This window comes from Lepidochelys kempii, chromosome 1 (genome assembly GCF_965140285.1).
Source record: "Lepidochelys kempii isolate rLepKem1 chromosome 1, rLepKem1.hap1, whole genome shotgun sequence".
Lineage (NCBI taxonomy): Eukaryota > Metazoa > Chordata > Testudines > Cheloniidae > Lepidochelys > Lepidochelys kempii.
Window position 1 is genome coordinate 328,406,535 of NC_136380.1, and position 24,972 is coordinate 328,431,506.

Sequence of the window (24,972 nt, forward strand, 5' to 3'; positions counted from 1 at the left end):
GCACAAAGAACATAGAGGGCGTGATATCAGGTCAGACCAGTTAATCATGTGTGGCCTCTAGCAGTGTTAATACTTGCTGCTCTAGGACAGTGGTTTTCAAACTTCGGGCTGTGACCCAGTACTGGGTTGCAGAATGTAAGACACTGGGTCGTGACAGCTCTGGTCAGCACCACCGACTGGGCCGTTAAAAGTCCCATGGGCGGTGCTGCCTGGCTAAAGCAGGCTAATCCCTGTTCTGACACCGTGCTGCAACCCGGAAGTGGCCAGCAGCAGGTCCGGCTCCTCGGAGGCAGGGTCACAGGGCTCTGCGCGCAGCCCCCACCCCGAGTACCGGTTCTGCACTCCCATTGACTGGGAACCGGCCAATGGGAGCTGGAGCGGGCGGTGCCTGCAGACAAGAGTTTCGCGGAGCAGCTTGCGTGCCTCTGCCTAGGAGCTGGACCTGCTGCTAGCTGCTGCTGGAGCACAGCATGGTCCATGGTGCCTGAATTAGCACACCTGCTGTGCCGCTGACCGGGAGCTGCCCAAGGTAAACCCGCACACCAATCCCCTACCCCAGCCCAGAGTCCCCTCCCATACTCTGAACCCTTCATTCCCAGCCCCACCCTGCAGCCCTCACCTCCCTACCCCAACCCTCTGCTGCAGCCTTGAGCCCCTTCAACACCCCAAACCCCTCATCCCCAGCTCCATTGAGTTGCGGGCATCAACAATTTTCTTCAACTGGGTTGCCAGAAAAAGTTTGAAAACCACTGCTCTGGGAGAAGTAGAAACTTTCCCCCAGTGCACTGAGCCAATTGTGAGAGGGGGAAGGAGGAATAAGTGAAAATACCCTGTCCTCTGAACATTCAGTTCCCATGACTTTTTAACTTTAGATCATGTATAATCCTTTGTGATATTACCAACAGTCAAACAGGTTGATTGCTAGGAGCATGTGAAAAAAAATTTTCATCTATTCCACAGGGTGTGAGTGGAGTGTGGCATTTAAAAGACCTTACTGTGTTGAAATCAACAACTTTCCAAATGTTGGGCAAATGAAATCCTTCTCATAATATTTGGTCTCACTTTTCTGAATCATATAAACAAATGTAAACTCCTATACATTCTAGCACTGACATAATCTCACCTGTTCTTCTTTGTTTTGCTATGTGTCCTGCTCAGTACATATGCTGAGATACTTGATTTGAAACTAAATAAAAAATTTGAACAAGTAAAGGCTAAACCAAAAATAATCCCATGGAGACTCCAGTTCAGAAAAAAACACTAGATTTTAGGCTTAGCAAAGGTTATTTACACAAGACTTTGAGAAAGTCTTCAGGAAACAAGATCCTCTTCTATTTATAAAAGGATCTTAAATTATCCAGATTTATATAAAACAGTAGTATCAAGCACCCAACCTACAGCCCAGATCTGATCTGCTTGATGTTTGTATGTAGCCTGGATGAGATAGTGAAGATTGTGTTCTGAACTCCATATAGAGAAGGAACTAGGTCCTTTTTAAAAAAACAAACAAACATTGCATCTCATCAAGCTCAAAAGTTCACAACTCTTAGGGGAAGCTGATCACAGAGTTTTTGAGAGTAAGACGAGGTGGTAAAAATTTGCTGTTTTTAAAAACAAGACTTTTAAAAGCCAGTCTCTTGAAATTTTCAGAAAGAGACAAAGGCTGTTTTACACTCTTCTACTTGAACAACTGTAAGACAAAAATATATGAAATTTGGCATGCTACTTTATACACTGAGAGAGCACTGTGATCTGCTATTAAAAATAAATTTTATGCAATGAAAAAAAATGTTTTGAGCCTTTTTCATTAGAATTTATTTTATTTTTGGCACAGAAGCTGCTGCTTTTTTTTTTTTTTTTTCAAAAGTCACAGGCGCATAGACACTACATTGATACACTATTATACCACCTGTAGTGGACCTGGGGTACGATACACTGTCTATACATAGGAATCCATGATCAGATGGACTGTCTGGAGCCTCAGGCAGAGGAGGGCTGCAGCCACTTATGCGTCAAGGAGGAGTAAGTGGGTAACAGGCGGGGCTCAGAGTATGAATGGACCTGAGGACCACATAGGGAGGTAGCGAGTATGAAAGGACAGACACCTCTGAAGGACAGTTGAATCCAGTTATGGGACAGGAGGGGATGAGCAGATAATAGGGACTCAGGGTGGGATCGGGGTAGCCCAGGAAGATAGTGAATATGGGCTAAGGCTGCTACATTCCCCCAAAGAACTGCTCCTCCCTCCAAATGCCCACCTAATATTGCCCAGTCATTGCACCACTGCATCAGGGCAGAGGGAAAACAACAGAATTAATATAAAGAAAAGGAGGACTTGTGGTACCTTAGAGACTAACCAATTTATTTGAGCATAAGCTTTCGTGAGCTACAGCTCACTTCAGAGTAGCAGCCGTGTTAGTCTGTATTCGCAAAAAGAAAAGGAGTACTTGTGGCACCTTAGAGACTAACCAATTTATTTGAGCATGAGCTTTTGTGAGCTACAGCTACAGAACTCATATGCCATTCATGCATTCTGCAGTACATTACTGCTCATCTCATTTCCTGTTTATTCCCTTTTCTGGTGCCTTTCTCTGGCACATACAACAGCAGTCTGATAAGTAGCTTTGGGACTGTGGTTACTCACAGTGGAAATGCAGGATGTAAACAATTTAGGAACTTTTGAGTATTTTTTTAAATTTTAGCGTTACGTTCATTAAGAACACAACATGCGAGCATCATATTCACACAAAAATACTCATACTGTAACTGAAAATTACACAGTCATTTGCCATGCTTACATTAACAGATGAGTAAAGAGACAGTCAAGGGAGGCCTTTAGGGCCTGACACAAAGCCCATTGAAGGTGTTGGGGACACTGGGGCATGGCCACTAGGTAACTCGAGGGGATGGAAGACCACGAGTGTCGATGAAGCCCCCTCGCACTAGGCGCAGGTGTCCTTGCCCCCCCCCGCCTGGAGGCACTCGCAGCAGCTCTGTGTACTAGGCCCAAGTGTCCTTGGCCCCCCTGCCTGGAGGCACTCACAGCAGTTATGCTGAGAATCTGCAACAATATGCTGCAGAGTCAGACTGCCTGAAACTAAGCAAGGCCAAACAGGGCAGATATGGAAGAACAATGCTGAATAAAGCACCTTTATGTATGGTTTAAGAAATGATACAGAGAACAAGGGCACTAGCTGGGAACTGGATTGGCTGACTATATGGATACTTAGGACAGCTTGATATTGGATAAGTATGCTGGGAAAAAGAATGTATAAAAGCCTGTGTAACTTCTTGCTCTGGGTGCACGATTTGAGATTTTATTCTCCCTGTACCTTTTTGCAGCTGCAAATAAACTTTTCTGCTTCTCCACCCCGTTGTGATTATTGGGTGTAGCACACCGGGTAGCAAACCAACCCCTGCTGTTGTTTAGCCTCTCGGCACTGGGTGCCGGCAACAAAGGGTATGTCCACACTACGGAATAAGGTCGAATTTATAGAAGTCGGTTTTTTAGAAATCAATTTTATATATTCAAGTGTGTGTGTCCCCACAGAAAATGCTCTAAGTGCATTAAGTGCATTAACTCAGCGTAGTGCTTCCACAGAACCGAGGCTAGAGTCGACTTCCGGAGCATTGCACTGTGGATAGCTATCCCACAGTTCCCGCAGTCTCTGCTGCCCATTGGAATTCTGGGTTGAGATCCCAATGCCTGATGGGGCTAAAACATTGTCGCGGGTGGTTCTGGGTACATATCGTCAGGCCCCCCGTTCCCTCCCTCCCTCCGTGAAAGCAAGGGCAGACAATCGTTTCGTGCCTTTTTTCCTGAGTTACCTGTGCAGACGCCATACCACGGCAAGCATGGAGCCCGCTCAGGTAACCATCACCCTATGTCTCCTGGGTGCTGGCAGACGCGGTACGGCATTGCTACACAGTAGCAGCAACCCCTTGCCTTGTGGCAGCAGACGGTACAGTACGAATGGTAGCTGTCATCGTCATGTCTGAGGTGCTCCTGGCCACGTCGGCTGGGAGCGCCTGGGCAGACATGGGCGCAGGGACTAAATTTGGAGTGACTTGACCAGGTCATTCTCTTTAGTCCTGCAGTCAGTCCTATTGAACCGTCTTATGGTGAGCAGGCAGGCGATACGGATTGCTAGCAGTCGTACTGTACCATCTTCTGCCGAGCAGGCAAGAGATGAGGATGACTAGCAGTCATTCTGTACCATCTTCTGCCGAGCAGCCATGAGATGTGGATGGCATGCAGTCCTTCTGCACTGTCTGCTGCCAGCCAAAGATGTAAAAGATAGATGGAGTGGATCAAAACAAGAAATATACCAGATTTGTTCTGTATTCATTTGCTTCCCCCCCTCCCCCGTCTAGGGGACTCATTCTTCTAGGTCACACTGCAGTCACTCACAGAGAAGGTGCTGCGAGGTAAATCTAGCCATGTATCAATCAGAGGCCAGGCTAACCTCCTTGTTCCAATAAGAACAATAACTTAGGTGCACCATTTCTTATTGGAACCCTCCGTGAAGTCCTGCCTGAAATACTCCTTGATGTAAAGACACCCCCTTTGTTGATTTTAGCTCCCTGAAGCCAACCCTGTAAGCCGTGTCGTCAGTCGCCCCTCCCTCCGTCAGAGCAACGGCAGACAATCATTCCGTGCCTTTTTTCTGTGCGGATGCCATACCAAGGCAAGCATGGAGGCCGCTCAGCTCACTTTGGCAATTAGGAGCACATTAAACACCACACGCATTATCCAGCAGTATATGCAGCACCAGAACCTGGCAAAGCGATACCGGGCGAGGAGGCGACATCAGCGCGGTCACGTGAGTGATCAGGACATGGACACAGATTTCTCTGAAAGCATGGGCCCTGCTAATGGTGCTAATGGGGCAGGTTCATGCTGTGGAATGCCAATTCTGGGCTCGGGAAACAAGCACAGACTGGTGGGATCGCATAGTGTTGCAGGTCTGGGACGATTCCCAGTGGCTGCGAAACTTTCGCATGCGTAAGGGCACGTTCATGGAACTTTGTGACTTGCTTTCCCCTGCCCTGAGGCGCATGAATATCAAGATGAGAGCAGCCCTCATAGTTGAGAAGTGAGTGGCGATAGCCCTGTGGAAGCTTGCAACGCCAGACAGCTACCGGTCAGTTGGGAATCAATTTGGAGTGGGCAAATCTACTGTGGGGGCTGCTGTGATGCAAGTAGCCCACGCAATCAAAAATCTGCTGATATCAAGGGTAGTGACCCTGGGAAATGTGCAGGTCATAGTGGATGGCTTTGCTGCAATGGGATTCCCTAACTGTGGTGGGGCCATAGACGGAACCCATATCCCTATCTTGGCACCGGAGCACCAAGCCGCCGAGTACATAAACCGCAAGGGGTACTTTTCGATAGTGCTGCAAGCTCTGGTGGATCACAAAGGACGTTTCACCAACATCAACGTGGGATGGCCGGGAAAGGTACATGACGCTCGCATCTTCAGGAACTCTGGTCTGTTTCAAAAGCTGCAGGAAGGGACTTTATACCAGAAAATAACTGTTGGGGATGTTGAAATGCCTATATGTATCCTTGGCGACCCAGCCTACTCCTTAATGCCATGGCTCATGAAGCCGTACTCAGGCAGCCTGGACAGTAGTCAGGAGCTGTTCAACTACAGGCTGAGCAAGTGCAGAATGGTGGTAGAATGTGCATTTGGACGTTTAAAGGCGCGCTGGCGCAGTTTACTGACTCGCTTAGACCTCAGCGAAACCAATATTCCCACTGTTATTACTGCTTGCTGTGTGCTCCACAATATCTGTGAGAGTAAGGGGGAGACGTTTATGGCGGGGTGGGAGGTTGAGGCAAATCGCCTGGCTGCTGGTTACGCGCAGCCAGACACCAGGGTGGTTAGAAGAGCACAGGAGGGCGCGGTACGCATCAGAGAAGCTTTGAAAACCAGTTTCATGACTGGCCAGGCTACGGTGTGAAAGTTCTGTTTGTTTCTCCTTGATGAAACCCCCGCCCCTTGGTTCACTCTACTTCCCTATAAGCTAACCACCCGCCCCTCCTCTCTTCAATCACCGCTTGCAGAGGCAATAAAGTCATTGTTGCTTCACATTCATGCATTCTTTATTCATTCATCACACAAATAGGGGGATGACTACCAAGGTAGCCCAGGAGGGGTGGTGGAGGAGGGAAGGAAAATGCCACACAGCACTTTAAGCACAGCACTTTAAAAGTTTACAACTTTAAAATTTATTGAATGACAGCCTTCTTTTTTTGGGGCAATCCTCTCTGGTGGAGTGGCTGGTTGGCCGGTGGCCCCCCCACCGCGTTCTTGAGCATCTGGGTGTGGAGGCTATGGAACTTGGGGAGGAGGGCGGTTGGTTACACAGGGGCTGTAGTGGCAGTCTGTGCTCCAGCTGCCTTTGTTGCAGCTCAACCATACACTGGAGCATACTTGTTTGGTCCTCCAGCAGCCTCAGCATTGAATCCTGCCTCCTCTCATCATGCTGCCGCCACATTTGAGCTTCAGCCCTGTCTTCAGCCTGCCACTTACTCTCTTCAGCCCGCCACTTACTCTCTTCAGCCCGCCACCTCTCCTCCCGGTCATTTTGTGCTTTCCTGCACTCTGACATTATTTGCCTCCACGCATTCGTCTGTGCTCTGTCAGTGTGGGAGGACAGCATGAGCTCGGAGAACATGACATCGCGAGTGCGTTTTTTTTTTCTTTCTAAGCTTCACTAGCCTCTGGGAAGGAGAAGATCCTGTGATCATTGAAACACATGCAGCTGGTGGAGAAAAAAAAAGGGACAGCGGTATTTAAAAAGACACATTTTATAAAACAGTGGTTACACTCTTTCAGGGTAAACCTTGCTGTTAACATTACATACATAGCACATGTGCTTTCGTTACAAGGTCGCATTCTGCCTCCCCCCACCGCGTGACTACTCCCTCAACCTTCCCCCCTCCCTGTGGCTAACAGCGGGGAACATTTCTGTTTAGCCACAGGCAAACAGCCCAGCAGGAATGGGCTCCTCTGAGAGTCCCCTGAAGAAAAGCACTCTGTTTCAACCAGGTGACCATGAATTATATCTCACTCTCCTGAGGATAACACAGAGAGATAAAGAACAGATGTTGTTTGAATGCCAGCAAACATACACTGCAATGCTTTGTTCTACAATGATTCCCGAGTACGTGTTACTGGCCTGGAGTGGTAAAGTGTCCTACCATGAAGGACGCAATAAGGCTGCCCTCCCCAGAAACCTTTTGCAAAGGCTTTGGGAGTACATCTAGGAGAACCGCGAATGCCAGGGCAAAGTAATCCTTTCACATGCTTGCTTTTGAACCATGTATAGTATTTTAAAAGGTACACTCACCAGAGGTCCCTTCTCCGCCTGCTGGGTCCAGGAGGCAGCCTTGGGTAGGTTCGAGGGGTACTGGCTCCAGGTCCAGGGTGAGAAACAGTTCCTGGCTGTCGGGAAAACCGGTTTCTCCACTTGCTTGCTGTGAGCTATCTACAACCTCCTCCTCCTCATCATCATCTTCTTCTTCGTCCCCAAAACCTGCTTCCGTGTTGCCTCCATCTCCATTGAAGGAGTCAAACAACACGGCTGGGGTAGTGGTGGCTGAACCCCCTAAAATGACATGCAGCTCATCATAGAAGCGGCATGTTTGGGGCTCTGACCCGGAGTGGCCGTTCGCCTCTCTGGTTTTCTGGTAGGCTTGCCTCAGCTCCTTCAGTTTCACGCGGCACTGCTTCGGGTCCCTGTTATGGCCTCTGTCCTTCATGCCCTGGGAGATTTTGACAAAGGTTTTGGCATTTCGAAAACTGGAACGGAGTTCTGATAGCACGGATTCCTCTCCCCAAACAGCGATCAGATCCCGTACCTCCCGTTCGGTCCATGCTGGAGCTCTTTTGCGATTCTGGGACTCCATCATGGTCACCTGTGCTGATGAGCTCTGCATGGTCACCTGCAGCTTGCCACGCTGGCCAAACAGGAAATGAGATTCAAAAGTTCACGGTTCTTTTCCTGTCTACCTGGCCAGTGCATCTGAGTTGAGAGTGCTGTCCAGAGCGGTCACAATGGAGCACTCTGGGATAGCTCCCAGAGGCCAATACCGTCGAATTGTGTCCACAGTACCCCAAATTCGAGCCGGCAAGGCCGATTTAAGCACTAATCCACTTGTCAGGGGTGGAATAAGGAAATTGATTTTAAGAGCCCTTTAAGTCGAAATAAAGGGCTTCATCATGTGGACGGGTGCAGGTTTACATCGATTTAATGCTGCTAAATTCGACCTAAAGTCCTAGTGTAGACCAGGGCAAAGGGAATGGAGTGGCTCCAATTGACTTCAGAGGGATGGTGCATTCGCATTAGAACTAGCAGGTATATTGAAGTGTGCAACCCCAGTGTTTTACTGTTGTGGTGGTTGTATGAAGACCAACAGCCTGTGAACCCAACCCCTGTCTGCCTTCTGAACGTAGCTGACCTCAGCCTGTGCAGTGCTGTTGTACCCCTGTGTCCGTCCCAGTGGGTGACAATGTGAGTGAGGTGATATCTTCTACTGGGTCAACTTCTGTTGGTGAGCGAGATGAGCTTTGGAGCTACCCCCAGCAGTAAGTAGCCTGAAAGCAGGGCTCATTGCAATCATGGCAATAGTATCCATTCCTGTTCAGCAGCAGAAGAGGCAAAGAACTGCGAAGAAGGGGTTTTTGGGGCCGGGAGGGCGGAGGCGACTCACCCATTTTCATTCACACTAATATTTATTCCAAGAGATTTGTACTCCTAAGCTCTGCAATCAATCCATCCAGCAGTAATAAAGACAACCACGCCGCGCACTCACACCGCGCTTTGAGGGCCAAAGCACTCCGCAGACATCAACCTAAAGTAAGTGGCAGAACCGTCCCCAGGCGCCGCCCGACACGTGCCTGGCCCGGGCCCAGCGTCACAAGGCTGCAGTGCGCCACGCTGCCCGGCTGGGGGCCCCCACGCAGCCATTCGCAGAGCCCACGGCCGAACGCTGACTCTGGGGCCGGCAGCAGGCGGGGCGCGGACACCCGCCGGGGACCGCGCGCTCCCCTGGAACGCGCCAGCGCCAGCGTTCCGGGGCCCGCGGCAGCTCATTGGTGCAGGGGGAGCGGAGGGCCAATGGGAAGGGGGACTACGACTCCCAGCCGCGCTCGGGGCGGCGGGCGGCGTGCGGCGTGGGCGCTGCGGGGGGCGGTGCCGGCCGGCTGCTGCCGCTGCCGGCTCCCAGGGAAGGGCGCCTCCGGCGCCGGGCTGGGGGCGGGGTGACGCTGTCACGGTGCTAGCGTTGGAAGCGGAGACTGGCTGGGGAAGGCGGCCGGAGGTGAGTGCAGCCCTGTCGGTCTCCACTCACTGAGCGTGGCGGCCAGCGGGGCCGGGGCTTCCGTCCCCTGGGCTCCGCTGCCGGGCCAGCCGGAAGCCTCCGGGGGGGCGCCGGGGCTGCTGCAAGTGACCCGGCTCCGGGGGCGGCTGGGGCGCAGGTGCGGGCTCCTGGCTCTCCCAGCCTTGCGGCGCCGCTCGCCGCTCTGTCCTAGCGGATCGCCGCCCTCCAGCCTTAGCTCCCTGCCCGGCCCTGCTGCCGGGCTCCCGGGGGTGCGTGCCGCTAGCGGCGGGAGCCGGACCCGGGCTGCCCCTGCTGCCCGCCGATGCCCGCCGGTTCCTGGGCGGGCCGGTGTGTGCGCCCCGTTAGATGGGGCCACTAACTGCTCTCGCACCCTGCAAACATCGCTGTGCTCCAAACAGCCCCCGGCTGGGTGAGTGTGAAAGGGGAAGCCGGGCGACTGTTGTGACACAGGGTCAGTCCCTTCCTGGCAATGGGACCTAGTGACTTTACATGTCGCAAGACTACAGTCTTTCTGCGCTGAAGGGAGGAAGGTGGCCAGTACTAATACCAAAACTCTGCCCTTCAGAGGTGACTTCCAGCCAGGGATCTCAGTCTCTTTACCAATTCTTCAACAAAAAAAACTTCAAAAACAGACTCCAATGAGAGACTGCTGAATTGGAATTAATTTGCAAACTGGATACAATTAACTTAGGCTTGAATAAAAACTGGAAGTGGATGGGTCATTACACAAAGTAAAACTATTTTCCCATGTTTATTCCCCTCCCGCCGCTGTTCCTCAGGCGTTCTTGTCAACTGCTGGAAATGGCCCACCTTGATTATCACTACAAAAGCCCCCCCCCCCCCCTCCTGCTGGTAATAGCTCACCTTAGCTGATCACTCTCCTTACAGTGTGTATGGTAACACCCATTGTTTCATGTTCTCTGTGTATATAAATCTCCCCACTGTATTTTCCACTGAATGCATCCAATGAAGTGAGCTGTAGCTCACGAAAGCTTATGCTCAAATAAATTTGTTAGTTTCTAAGGTGCCACAAGTCCTCCTTTTCTTTTCACCAGTTAAGTTTCCCAACACTCCTGCACAGTGTGTCTGTACCTTAGGACCCTGGCTATGCCAGGCTTGGAGGAACATATAAAACCTCTAGGTGGTCAAATGAGCCATTGCAGCAGGCCTTGATATGAACATTCATGTAATTCACTGGTGGGGGAAACGTTTTCTGTCATGTCTGCTATAATACAGCTCTTACTCAGCAGGGCTTCTGATCATAACTCTTCACACCCGTGTGCACTGATGCTTGACCTCATCACATTTAGAGCGAACTGGCTTGCACTGGGAAAGCTGGCTGGCTTTCTTAAGAAGGGGGTTTCATTTCAGCCACTTAATTTTTTGGTATTGTTTTCAACAAAAGGGAGAAAAAATTGTCAGAAGGTCCCTTTCAATGCTTGTGTGTACAAATATAGTCTGCTATAAGTGTATCTAAGGCTTGCTTATCTGAAATCCTTAGGGAACAGGGTTCTGTTTTAGGTAAACAGTGGGATTTGGCTAAGTAAATTTATGCTGTATTACTAACCCCGTTTTACAAATGAGAAAGTGAGGCAATCACTTGCCCAGCTTCACATAACAAGTCTGTGAGGGTATGTCTTTGCTGCAGTTAACTCTAGTTATCTTCGTTTGAGTTAGCCTAGCCTGTGTGAGAGCAGCCATGCTAAAATAACACTTGCTTGTCTGTAGTGCTAAGATTTCTGGGGGCATATCTGGCAGTTCTTAGCGCTGCAATAAGCGGAGCCGCAGTATGAATTCTTCCTTGGTGTATTGTGGGTGAATTTGCCTGGTCCTTTCTGGGAACTTTAGGAAGGTATTGGAGGACTACCAGTACTCAAAAGAAGATAGTTTGAGTCCACACTGCAGAATGTCATAGCAAACAGGTTGTGACTGCTTGAGATGTAGCTTATATCCCCTCTCAGGTCAGCCAGCTCAAGTTAAAAGCACCACTTCATTTAAGTTAACGGTTTTTGTGTGTGGACAGGAGTAGAGATAAGGACAACATTCACGTTATAACCTGAGTTAATTGTGCAGTGAAGATGAGCCTTGAGACAGGTAGGAACAGCTCTACTGCTTCCCAGTCTTGGGCTTCCCAGTCTAGGCTACACTTCCTCTTCCAAAGTAACTAATTTGGGAAGCTGTAAATTTTTTGGGAGTGTGGGTGTTGCAATCAGACACAAGTAGATGGTGGTAACAATTCCCCTCAACTGCTGATATGCCCAGAACTCAAAGAAGTTGTTGGACCTCAGAAATTAGACTGTCTGATCGTGCAAGGGGCAGCGGCATCTCCTGCAAGAAAGGTCCTCACTATCTTTCAGGATCATGCCTTTAATTGTCACAGACCCCAATTACTGACACACTCATTGTTTCTAGCATACTTTGGGAAGGTGTACTGTATACATGGACTTGACCATTTAAATTAGGAAGTGTAAAAGTCTTTGGGCATAGCTGACATTAATGTATTAGCTATGCTTGTATATTGATTTACATGGTATCCTGCTTTTGTTGTAATTGGCGATATTAAAGACTGGAACTTTCAAAAATGCCTAAGTGGCTTAGGCACTGAGACTCCCACTCTCCAACGTTACATTTAAAAAAATAATGAAATTGAAACAAGAGTTGACTGTCAGGAAATCCGAAGTTGCTTCAGCAATCTCTTACCCTCGCATATGTCTCGGGTTTCTGGGTTTCAGTTTAAACCAATAACTGGTGGAAATCCAAAGCAACTCCTCTGTGTTGTCTACTCACAGCATCCTCTGGTGTAGTTGTATTGTTGCTCAATTATGGTTTTATTTCTGCAAGGCCTGAGAGTTACTTCTGGCTCACGGTTTTTATCCTACAACAGCTGACACTGAAGGTGACACTTAAAGCTAGTCCAGGAGCATCAACCCTTGCACTGCTTTCCTTGTTAGTGATGTCATCAGCTGTAAGAGGGGAAATGCCAGACGCGGAATGTGAATTAAATACAAATTAACCTGCAAATAAATACATTTTACATCAGCTTCCTTGCCTTCCCTGGGGAGCTTCAGGTCTGCTGCTTAGTTCCATTAAGCAGGAATCCTCAATGCTTCTAGAGAAATAAAGTAAAACAGGTTTCAGAGTAACAGCTGTGTTCGTCTATATTCGTATTACCAGCAGAAGAGTGAGTTGCGGGGGGGGCAGAGGGTGAGAAAACCTGGATTTGTGCTGGAAATGGCCCAACTTGATGATCACTTTAGATAAACTATTATCAGCAGGAGAGTGGGGTGGGAGGAGGTATTGTTTCATGGTCTCTGTGTATATAATGTCTTCTGCAGTTTCCACGGTATGCATCCGATGAAGTGAGCTGTAGCTCACGAAAGCTCATGCTCAAATGAATTGGTTAGTCTCTAAGGTGCCAAAAGTAAAACAGTTTGCATTCAAACTCATCCCCTCCTTGTGTAACCTTGACAGTGTGTTTTTGAGGAAGCTGATTTCCATTGGATGATCCTCCCAATGAGGAACACGCCAGGGGCCACTCCTGAGCAAACAGGAAGTTAGATAACGTAATCTTAGGTAAATATCAAGTGCATGAATGAGAGCAGAACCTGTCATAAACCAAATCCCGCTCATGGAGTCATTGAGGTTGATGATATTACTCATATGAGTAGGGCAATTGGAATTCAGTGTAAGGTGTATTGCACAAAAATCTACATTAGAAGTTTAAAAAAAAAGCGGGGGGGAGCAGTAAGCAAGGGCTGAATATTGCCCATTTCTTTTGTTTTCAGTGTAAATGTAGATTATTTCCATGACTGGAGAGCTGAATGGTTTTGAAGAGGGAGAGGGGCTCCGTTGGATAAATAATAAAATCAGTTCACACACTGTAGATGTAGTTGCTACTACTTCTCCCAGAAATAATCTTCCATAGAATAAAGTTTTCAGCAGCTAGGCCAGAAATGAGTCTCTCAGGGATCCCCCACACCTGAGGTTTGGGGCAGACTATGCAGCCTGTTCTGCTGCATAGGAAAGCCCACCTCCACAATAGAACAATTAGGGAGAAACTATGCTAAGGAATCCTTGGAGAGATTTCCACTCCTCTCAGGTTTTACCATGAGGGGAGAGCACCTCATCTGACCTGCTCACTTGTTATATTGATTGATTAAATAAATGCTGTAATGGGCACAAGAATAAAGGATGGGGAAGTCTAGCTGTGACTTTTTTTTTAATCTCCATCCACAATGCATAAAAAGGCTGATAAGTCTGTCTCTCTCGCACTTTTCTTGATAATAGGTCTTAATGTCAGAGCCTGTTAAAACAAAACCTCATACACACAGTCATGCACCTGGTTGTTTTTCCACTCTCCTTGCAAAAAATGTATAAAAGATGCTAGGGGCTGGCTAGTGTGAGCTAAAACTTCTGAACTCCAGCCCCTTTAAATTGTAAATTCACTTGTCTGTATGTCACACGGACTCTGGAAAAGTATTTTGGGATTGTTTGTGGAGTGTGAGACCTAGATTTATGTTCTCTCCCTCCTAGTCAGTGTCAAGGGGTCTGACTTCAGAATGATTGCATCAGTGGCCTTGGGTTTGGGCCACTGATGCAATCAACCCAGGGATTATTGTCTCTGGGGAGATGAATTTGGCCCATAATTTCATGCCCCTGCCAAATCCTGACCAACCCGTTTCAGCACGATGAAGTGGACATGGGTCAAACTATGACCCTGATTTCCCCCACCCAAATATTATGAGATTTGATTGAACATTTTTAACGGTTTTACTCCTTTTGCGTGATCCCACATTCCTTACTAGGGCAAAGCTGTCGCTGAGTTTAACGAGAGAGCAGTGATGAAGGAAGGGTGGCAAGATCAGGCCCAGAGCTGCAAAAGAGAGGAATACAAATGGCCAAATGATTAAATCTCCCTTTGTTTTTGCTGTGATAGGGTTGGTTATGCTGGAAACAAGAGCCCCCTCTTAGCTGAACTTTGTGGGGGAGGGCCTGGGGTACTTTGCTTTTTAAAGTGAGCCGTGATTTGAACAGTCTTATCAACGTGGCATAAGTATCACGTTTCAAAAATGGGTATTAGTGACCTATAATGGGTTGTCATGAAGAAAACAAACAGCAGTTATTGAACGCAAAATAGCGTATTAAAGGGCTAATGAATTTGGTGGCATGGAACAAATCTTTAGAAGCTAAAATCTTTGACATGGGAAATGATTGATATTTCATACCTCATCAATTATATGATCGAGTGTATTTAAAAAAATAGTAAAGTGCAGTGGCTGCAGAAAGATCAAAGGTGGTTGTATTTTCTGAGGTAAATGTCACTTTTGTCCTTCATCCAAGAGATCATAGGTTAGAAATTATACAGAGAAGTTAATCCTGTACGTCCATGAATTTTATGTTGAATCACTCTAGGGATTTTCCTGTATGTTTTTTTCATGCAGTTTCAGTTTGTGATGTACAATGCAAATGCACAGCACCACATGTAGCAAAACAATTCGGGCATCTCTCAAATAATCAAGTTATGAAACCCTTACTTACACTGAATATCAGCCTACTCTACAAGAAGTCCCACTGGAGTCAATGATACTACCTGTGGTATAAGCTGCCCTTAGACTGAGTAGTATCACAATCTGGACCTCAGAGAGGAAATACAAACACGTAGGAACAAATCTTGAGGTCCTTACAGGGTTCCTTCAGTGGGAGTTTTACCTAAGTAAGGGCTGAGTTGAAATTCAGGGCCCTTGCAATAATTCTGCATGGTCAGATCCCATTGATTCATTACAGAGCTCATCTGCTGAGTTCATTGTTCCACTCTAGTCAGCACTGGTGAGGCCTCAGCTTGAATATTGTGCCCAGTTTTGGGTACCACATTTTAAGAAACATGTAGACAGCTTGGACAGAGTTCAGAGGGTTGGTTTAGGGCAGAAGTAATTGCTGGACGGGGGTGGGCGGATATGGGAGTGGTAGACATCACCCCCACTTTTTTCACACCTCTTAGCCCTGGTCACTCATTGGTGGATTTGACATGGGTAGGCATTGCAGAAGGTGTGTGTGTTAGAGAGATTGGCATGAAGAGAGGCTGCTGGTTGGTAGCTGGAAGGAGAGGGGTTTCTGACAAGAGGGAGCAACATGGTAGAATGTACAGAGGAGATAGTGGGGGGAAAGGAAATCATGTTTAGTCAGGAGACTTGGGTGGAACAGAGGGAATGAGTACAGGGAGTAGGATGAAATGAGGGTGATGCTGTAGGCAGGAACAGATTTATGCAGAGCCTTAAAGATGAGGGTGAGAAGCTTGAACTATATTATGGAGGTTAAGAAATCACAAATGGTTTCAAAGAGGGGAGTGATATGATCTGGGCAGTGCATGAGGAAAGTGACTTTGGATGAACTGGTGTGTGGGGCAGAGAGGCAAGTGGGGGAGATAGGGGTGTAGCTGGGTGCTTTAGTACAGGGCTGTAAGTGAACAAATGGATTTTTTGAAACCAACTGGTTTTTAAAATGTGGAATTGGGGAGAGGAGTTAAACGTGACTCCAAGCATGGGAGACAGGAAAGATTTTTGCCTTGCTGTATTGCAGTGGACTGCAGGACATCCAGGATGAAATGTGAGTGGTTAGAAGTAGGTTTGAGAGTCATCTGCACAGAATAAATGAAGCCATTTGGGAAATGAGTTAAACTGCAGAGCGAGTTAAGGAGGGGGACCACGGAGAGTACCCCGAGGAACACAAGGGACCTGATTCTCTATGGCCTAGCACCTTGTCTGAGCACTTACACCCTTTTTGCGCTGCTGTAAAAAGTGATTACTGGTTTTTAGCATTTTACAGACTATGCACAGGTGTGATAACTGCACAAGTAGGGCAAGGGAGAATCAGACCTGAGGAGAGAAGAAAAGGGGGTTGAAAAAGAGTAAATAGTAACAAAGTTAAGGTATTTCTTTAAATAACTTTGTTTCCTAAATAGATGTGGGATTTACAGCCTTTGCAATCTCTTATTAACCATAAATGGTTTAATGGGGCATTTGTTGTCTTGAGCTACAGCATGTTTCCCCTAGTCCATAGGCTGATAGCCATGACCTTCACCCCTATAAACTAAAAGATAACACTTCAAAGAGCTGTAGTCCAAGTTTAACTTGGATTTGTCCAACAGAAAAGCATTCCTGTATATTTAGTGTAACGTATTAAACCTACCTGTACTTCTGGGAGAAGAAGGCTTATTGTGTTGGTAGAGTTAATATGTTTGCTGTGTTTAACGCAGTCAAAAGGTGTGTGAAGACTTGTAGGGGAGCTGTTTCTGTGCCTCTTAGGTTGGCTAATCCAGCAGTGCCACTGGATGGTGACAGAATATGTGGTTCTGAAAAAAAGAAACAAAACTATCCTATTGTGACACTTTAAAAAAAAAAAAGTGTAGCTATTAAATATCTGAAATCTACATAATTTCACACTTCTGCCTCTGTTACTCTTCACTGTGTGCTGTGTTTTGGCTATGAGGGATGAGCTGCTCCACCACTCGTGTCCATCCAATATATCTGTACAGTTAAAAACATTCACACAAGGCCAAATCCTGGTCCAGTGAAATCAATGGAGTTTTCTCACAAACTTCAACCAGACCAGGATTTGGTCTGTAATGCAATTTCCAGAAGCCAGTGTAGATTGTTTGAAGCTTCGTGGTGGAGCATCTGAGATTTAAAACATGGATCACTTAGAGCATACCCAGGGGGGTAAGCAGAGGTCTTCCAAGGGGTACATCAACTCACCTAGATATTTGCCAAATTTTATAACAGGCTACATAAAAAGCACTAGCAAAGTCAGTACAAACTACAATTTCATACAATGACTTGTTTATACTGCTCTGTATACTATACACTGAAATGCAAGTACAATATTTATATTCAGATTGATTTATTTTATAATTATATGGTAAAAATGAATAAGTAAGCAATGTTTCCGTAATGGTGTGCTGGGACGCTTTTGTATTTTCATGTCTGATTTTGTAAGCAAGTAGTTTTTAAGTGAGGTGAAACTTGGAGGTACACAAGACAAATCAGACTCCTGAAAGGGGTACAGTAGTCTGGAAAGGCTGAGAGTCACTGACTTAAGCTTTGTGTACACTAGCACTTTCATCGTAAAAACTTTTGTCGCTCTGGTATGAAAAAATATCCCCTGAACGACAAATTTTAATGACGAAAGGCGCTAGTGTGGACAGCGCGTCATCGGCAGGAGCCGCACTTCCGGCGGTGAAGCTACTGCCCCTCATTTGAGGTGGTTTTATTTTGTCACCAGGAGAACTCTCTCCTGGCAGTAAAGAGCGGCTACACGGTGTGCCTTACAACTGTGCACCTGCAGCTGCACAGCCGCGCCGCTTTAAGGTACGCGGTGTAGAGATAGCCTTAGAGCATTCTCGCCACGTGGTGTTAATGTGGCACGAGTCCTACTTCTTCTGACACCTTCAGGTTAATAATAGCATCCAGAGCAGGCCTTTCTCAGTCAGATAAAGAACCACTACCTTTTAAGTTTCAGAGTAACAGCCGTGTTAGTCTGTATTCGCAAAAAGAAAAGGAGGACTTGTGGCACCTTAGAGACTAACCAATTTATTTGAGCATAAGCTTTCGTGAGCTACAGCTCACTTCATCGGATGCATACTGTGAAAAATACAGAAGATCTTTTTATACACACAAAGCATGAAAAAATGGGTGTTTACCACTACAAAAGGTTTTGTCTCCCCCCACCCTACTCTCCTGCTGGTAATAGCTTATCTAAAGTGATCACTCTCCTTACAATGTGTATGATAATCAAGTTGGGCATTTATTAGAGCATAAGCTTTCGTGAGCTACAGCTCACTTCATCAGATGCATTCAGTGGAAAATACAGTGGGGAGATTTATACACATAGAGAACATGAAACAATGGGTGTTACCATACACACTGTAATGAGTGATCACTTAAGGTGAGCTATTACCAGCAGGAGAGCTGGGGGGGGGTGGGGGGAGGCGGGAAGAGGGGGAGCCTTTTGTAGTGAACACTTCAATCTCTTTGGTCACTCGATTACAGACCTAAAAGTGGCAATTCTTCAACAAAAAAACTTCAAAAACAGACTCCAACGAGAGACTGCTGAGTTGGAATTAATTTGCAAACTGGATACAATTAATTTAGGCTTGAATAAAGACTGGGAGTGAATGAGTCATTACACAAAGTAAAACTATTTCCCCATGTTTATTCCCCTCTCCCCGCTGTTCCTCAGGCGCTCTTGTCAACTGCTGGAAATGGCCCACCTTGATTATCACTACAAAACCTTCCCTTCCCCTCCTCCCCCCCCCCCCCGCTCTCCTGCTGGTAATAGCTCACCTTAAGTGATCACTCTCCTTATTACAGTGTGTATGGTAACACCCATTGTTTCATGTTCTCCGTGTATATAAATCTCCACACTGTATTTTCCACTGAATGCATCCGATGAAGTGAGCTGTAGCTCACGAAAGCTTATGCTCAAAAAAATTTGTTAGTCTCTAAGGTGCCACAAGTCCTCCTTTTTTTCTTATTGCATAGTAATTCAGTCTTTGTTGTTAAGCACACATTATCTGAGAGCAGCCTTTCATTGTGTATAGTTTGGACCTATAAAATCCCAAAGATGATTCTCTTCCCCCACCCCCACCCCTTATGATCTTTCCTCTGAAACAGGGCCCACTGCTTCTCTATCAACAGGCAACTGCAAGGGAGTCACCAGAGTGTGGTGATGTAAGGAACTCCCTCTCCTCCAGGGGAAGAGAGAGATCTTGATATCCACACTCTCCTTTGCAGGACAGTGTAAAGAGCTGCCACTCAACCACAGAGAGATTTCAACAGGTAACAGTGCTACTGATTATTTTGTGGGTGTAGTGGGGAGATGCTAATTGTCTGTCTGTGTGATGTTATGGCAAGATTCTTGGTCCTTGAAATTCTGTGGGCAGCTCTGTGAAAGAGATCATTTAAGGCAGTGGTTCTCAATCAGGGGTATGCGTACAGAGGTCTTCCAGGGGGTACATCAACTCATCTAGGTATTTGCCTAGTTTTACAACAGCTTACATAAAAAGCACTTGTGAAGTCAGTACAAACTACAATTTCATACGATGACTTGTTTATACTGCTCTATATACTATACACTGTAATGTAAGTACAATATTTATATTCCAATTGATTTATTTTATAATTATATGGTTAAAAATGAGAACGTAAGCCATTTTTCACTAATAGTGTGCTGTGACACTTTTTTGTATATTTTTGTCCGATTTCGTAAGAAAGTAGTTTTTAAATCAGGTGAAACTTGGAGTACACAAGACAAAACAGAGATACAGTAGTCTGGAAAGGTTGAGAACCGCTGGTTTAAGGGACTCCGCTTCCCAGTACATGAAGCACTGCTTAGCACTCAAAATGGTTAACACTGGAGACAATCGTGGCACTTGTGTATGCTGGATAGTTAAATCCTGTTAGAACATGTATTCAGCTAATCAAATCCTTTTTAGCTTTGTGGGTGTGTCTGGCTGGTAAATTGTTTAGTCTATGCATTTATGCCCTGATCCAGCAAAACATTTAAGTATAATTTAACTTCAAGCATGTGATGATCAGATTCATTGACTGCGGTGGGACTACTCTTATGCTTAAAGATAAGCATGTGCTTAAATACTTTGCTGCATTGGGGACTAAGAGCCTGATCCAAAGTTCATTGAAGTCAGTGGGTACCTTTCCACTGACTCTAGTAGGCTTTGGATTATACACTAAATGAGATCCTGTATCCACATTTGAACATTTTAGGCTGGAATTTAACAGATTTGTTCCATGTCCCCTCATTGTCAGTGTACTTGCTTCTTAGGGTTTGAACCTGCTGTGCAGTATATAGCATATATATTCACATTTCAGTGGCAAGGGAAGTAATTGTAACATGTCCTCTCTCGGTCTAAGTCTTCTGCATGAATGAACAGCATTTTATACATGAGTGTCACTAGCAGTCTTTGAGCCTAGCTTATTGGGTAGTAAATTAGTTTCCATGCTATAAAAAAAGTTAAATATAAATAAGGATGCATACAAAATGTCACTTTAATTCATTTGTCTCCTGATTAAGTCAGAAATAAAGTAAAATATAACATCCTTGATGTTAGTGGAGTTGCTCCAGATTTACGATAATGTAAATGTGATACGAGTCCAGCCCTTAGATTGTCAGAAGCAATGTGTCTTCTCTAGGACCTGGCCACCATCCATAATGAGCTGTGACTCATAATCCTCCTAGATTAGTACCTGATGGTGGTTACAATTCCCTCTGCATTGCTATCAGTCTTTTTCTCTCCACCTCTGGTGTATCTTTGCTTTGATTGGGGGCTCTATAAATTTAAAGAGAGTGGTTTAGAAAGTTCCATAAAAACCAGTATATTCTTTTGTGGTTTGTATCCTCAGCAGGGGAATTGGTGAGGAAGGAAGGTCATTTTATGACTAAAATGATTATTCCTTCTCCCTCACCATGTCTCGCTCTAATGATGTATCTGTCTGTACCTCAACAGTAGATTCTTTTGCTGACCATCTTAGGCCTTGATCCTGCAAATAGTTAGTCACATGTGTCACTCTACGTGTATGAGAAGTCCCATTGAAGCCAGTAGGAGTACTGGTGTGGAGAAAGCTAAGTGTGCGTGTGGCGGAGGGAGATTGGGGCCTTAGTTTGTACAGTTAAAATACATTCACCCTAAAAATTAGACATACAAGAAAAGTAATGCCCAATTGTAATCTAAAATTTGATGAGGCTTCCATAGGAACTCCTACACTACTGTCTGTTCTGGTCACTGGTGTCTGGGGCATGGCCCAACCAAAGGGAAATCCTGAAACAAATGTATCCAGTGATCCCTGCTCGCTGGACTAGGTCTTTGGGGCCTAACTTGAACCAGGGCCTATGCTGGTCTCTGGTAGCCCTGAGACCAGAGCAGCTGAAAACCACTCTTTCCCCACCCCCATGGTACAGCTTGGCCAGATCAGGGAATCTAACCGTAATGTGTTGTAACATTTCATCATTCATGGCAATCAGTGCTATCCTATTTCTTCAACTTTCAGGTTACTGAGGTGAAGCAAATGCATGCTGTTTACTTTTAAAAACGAATGTGAAAAAAGTGCTGCTTTTTTTAGGCTTTATCCTGTCCATCCAAGTTCCCTTTCTGCAATCTGACATGTTAACATTGACCAGGTCCTATTTACTTAATAGTTTAATGGCTCTGTCTCATTGCTCATGAATGAGAGTGGAATTTTTTTTTACCCATATTTGCACAAACAAGCTATGCAGAGCAACAGACAGGATGAGCACTGTATGCCTGTAAGGTATTAAGAAACTTGGAAGTCAGGTATTTTTAGTTGGTTGTAGACACCTTTTGTCATTCGGAATTAACTCCTATTGATTTCAGTGAGCACAAGATTGGGAATTAATAATACCTGGCACAGACATTGGGAGACTAGCCTTTTGAAGTTAATGGGGATTGTGCCTACTTCCATCCCCTACTTGCCTGAGACAGTATTGTCAGACTAGCTGAAATAAGAGAGGGTAAATTTTTAGAGGAAGGAGGCAGATGGACAGGCAAATAAAGTGACTGACTGCTTGGAGTAAAGAGAAGTGAATTTCTGAATTTTAAAGGGGAATCTGTATTTGTATTTGAGTTTCAGCTCCCAGTCCTATTAACAATGACCATTTATAAGGAGAGGTAGCAGGAAATAACTCAGAAATAACACATCTCCTTAAACTATTGCAGTCCTCTTTAGAAAGACTGTGGTGAGGGAAAGGGGAAGAACAGTTGAAAGTGACTTTAACCCTCTATGTTAAATTTGAGTTTCCATACTTACAAAATAATTGATGCAGGAGATTTTTGCCTGAAAAAGAAATGTAGAAATATTCACTTCTGTGTAATAAAGACCACAACTGTGATTTTACAGCCACTATACAAGCTGTCTGATCAATGCATTTGTTACCTTACTCATCACTGTAGTATCTGAGTAGTCAAACTGTGGTCCTTAAAGCTTCTTGAAAGAAAACCCCAAACTAGATGTTTAAGAAATAACAGTAATAAGCTAAACTGTACATTTATGTGTGTCTAGGGTTTTTTTTGTAGAGACTTTGGAGTGGTGGTTCTTCCGTTTCTGATAATTGAAATGTACAATGGAACATGTTCAAGAACATGACGAGGGCCTTGGGCAAACCCAGATGTACTGGGTGGAGAGACCGGTATATAACCAAGAGTTCTTACAAGGACAGCTGCACAAGAAGGAAAAGATGTCTCAGTCTCTTGGCCAGAAGATAGCACGTTCTTGTCGGTATGAGTTTTATATCTGCTAGTGCCTTACAAATTCTTACTTAGTTAATCTGCATACCTGGTGTCTGTCTGTCTCTCTCTCTCACACACACCCACCCCAATGGTCTGCAAGAACTTGATAGCAAGGGGGTGGGCTCTATAATCTTTTTAATTTCCCTCTATGATCTCACTTCTTTTCCTTTTTGTATTTTCAGTTGTTCTTCCAAGAAAGCCAAGTCTCATCTCTACAGTTTTTTACCAGTTTTAAAATGGCTGCCCCGTTATCCAGTGAAGGAATATTTGTTAGGAGACATAGTCTCAGGTATAAGCACTGGGGTTATGCAGCTTCCTCAAGGTGAGTAGAACTGTCTGTAATTTTATTATCGTTCTTAGACCATCATGTGTGTCTTGTTGTGGCAGTGATCTCCTGGATGATTGTGTGGTAGTGTTTCACAACATGCTGAAAAGCAGTTGAAAAGGCTGACATTTAAAGTGCTGCTGTACATCTTGTTAGACAGTGGTAACAAGTGAAATCCTCCTCTCTGAGCACCCAATCCAAAGAACTTGACCCCAATTCACAGTTTCCAAGGCCAGAAGGGACCACTGTGATCATCTAGTCAGATCTCCTGTGTAACACAGGCCCGAGACCTTCCTCGGGATAATTTCTAGAGCAGATCTTCTTAGAACAACAACCAGACTTGATTTTAAAATTGCCAGTGATGGGAATCCACCACAAAGGCTTGGTAAATTGTTTCAACAGTTAATTACCCTCACTGTTAAAAGTTTACACTGCATTTACGGTCTGAATTTGTCTACCTTAAGCTTCAAGCCATTGGATCATGTTACACTTTTCTCTGTAGACTGAAGAGCCCATTATCAAATATGTGCAAAGTGTGTCAGCATGTGAGTAGTCTTGTTGAAGTCAGTGAAACTACTCACCTGCCTTAAAGGTAGGCATGTGCTTAAATACCATGTTGATAAAAGACCTTAATTATTACTCCCTCCTCACCTATTCATCCCAAGAGTAGTGGCAAGTCTCCTCTTCTCCACTACACTTGTATAGGTCACTGGCAGCTAGAGCATCTCTGGAATGCCAGAGGAGTGCAAGATGGGCTTGACTCCTCTGCTTGGAGCAACTTTTCAGCAAGATCAGGTGCCAGAGATTGGTCCTTATCTTTTCCTTCATGACATAGTTGTGACTCCTTTTCTTCTCCCGTGCTCAGCCAGTGCAGAGTAGTCAGTGGTGATTCCTGTGTTTCATGGAGACTAAGGGAGAGAAGCTTGATGATAGGAGTGAAAATCCATTGAAATGCACTGAAATAACTTGGAAGTCTTACTCCACTTCCCTGCAAGTGGAGTAAAGTCTTCAGGGCAGGAACCATGTTTTGTCCACTCTAGTAGAAGGTGTGTTTTGGAGGGGGTCCGTATTTGCTGTTACACTAGCACCGGTACTTCAGCACCAGTGGGAACACTCATGTAGCCTAGACTCAGCTGGCCACCAGCGTTTTGCCACCAGGTCTTTCAGACCTGCTTAGAAGTAAAAATACTAACCTACTGTCTATGCTAGTATGCAGGTCATTGCTGCCACCAATGGGATTGCTGCAGTGGGAGGCTTCCCAAGGAAGTCTAGTGTAGGCATAGCTTTTCGGGTGTGTGAGATTGTGTAGAGCCCAGCCCCATGGGACCCTGATTCTGGTTGGTACTTTGGGTGCTTCTGCAAGACTACCAGTACCACTGTTGTTAGCAAGTAAAAGCGACTTCCCTTATCTTTGGTTTGAGATCACGCTGCCAGATCACTCTTCCCTCTTTGAATAGAGACAAATCTAGGAACAAGGAAAAAGGGTTAACTCTGTCTGAAGCTTTTACAGGTGTCATCGCTGCTACGTAATAGAAGGTTCAAACCCTAGGTTGTCAGAGAGGCTTTTATTCCTTTTCTGGGTATGCACTCTGTTGGTTTTGTGCATTTCTCAGTTTAGCTTAAGGATTTTTACATTGGGTGCAGCCTTTTTATTTTTAGCATATCAAATAAAATCTGTAGCTTTACTTACATTTAATGATAAACATTCAAAATACTTCAAATGAGACACTAGCTGCACAAAGCATTCAGATATTCTAGCCAAAGGTATTATATGTCTGTTATGTGTTGGAAACACAAACTGCAGCAGCCTTATCTGCCTCATGGTTTATAGGTGAGCAACAGTGAACTTTGCTCTTCATTTTGTGGCTTCCTTTTTTTTTTTTAAATATGATTCTTTTGGCATTTACAAGTGCTCCTAGGAACACTCCTGATCTTTTCCTTTACCAACAGAATAGAAGCTTCTGTTCTTTTACTTCATTT

The 24,972-nt window shown here is 45.5% G+C and overlaps 2 protein-coding genes across 5 annotated transcripts in view; one reads left to right on the plus strand and one right to left on the minus strand.

Moving 5' to 3' along the window:
* Positions 1–6,105: 6,105 nt before the first annotated feature.
* LOC140906927 (uncharacterized) lies at positions 6,106–7,942 on the minus strand. The gene is made up of 2 exons (XM_073331873.2): positions 7,360–7,942; positions 6,106–6,771 (listed from the first exon to the last, which is right to left on the minus strand). Exons 1-2 carry the CDS (start codon positions 7,919–7,921, stop codon positions 6,650–6,652), a joined length of 684 nt encoding a protein of 227 aa, XP_073187974.2. The 5' UTR covers positions 7,922–7,942; the 3' UTR covers positions 6,106–6,649.
* Positions 7,943–9,205: 1,263 nt separating this feature from the next.
* SLC26A5 (solute carrier family 26 member 5) overlaps positions 9,206–24,972 on the plus strand; it is a 46,375-nt gene continuing 30,608 nt past the window's right edge. For 3 of the 4 annotated variants that reach the window (XM_073328528.2, XM_073328531.2, XM_073328530.2), the window contains exons 1-4: positions 9,206–9,331; positions 19,021–19,185; positions 22,441–22,656; positions 22,850–22,989. In XM_073328528.2, the coding sequence (XP_073184629.1) occupies positions 22,502–22,656; positions 22,850–22,989 (295 nt within the window). In that variant the 5' untranslated portion in view covers positions 9,206–9,331; positions 19,021–19,185; positions 22,441–22,501. The remainder of the gene's footprint in view (positions 9,332–19,020; positions 19,186–22,440; positions 22,657–22,849; positions 22,990–24,972) is intronic. The other variant, XM_073328529.2, reaches the window with a different exon arrangement.

Excerpts from the sequence above, each read along its gene's own strand:
- LOC140906927 (XM_073331873.2), bottom strand. The coding sequence starts at position 7,921 with ATGATGGAGTCCCAGAATCGCAAAAGAGCTCCAGCATGGACCGAACGG. Across the intron at positions 6,772-7,359 it reads AGGCGGAGAAGGGACCTCTG|CTGCATGTGTTTCAATGATC; the intron begins GTGAGTGTACCT and ends TTTCTCCACCAG.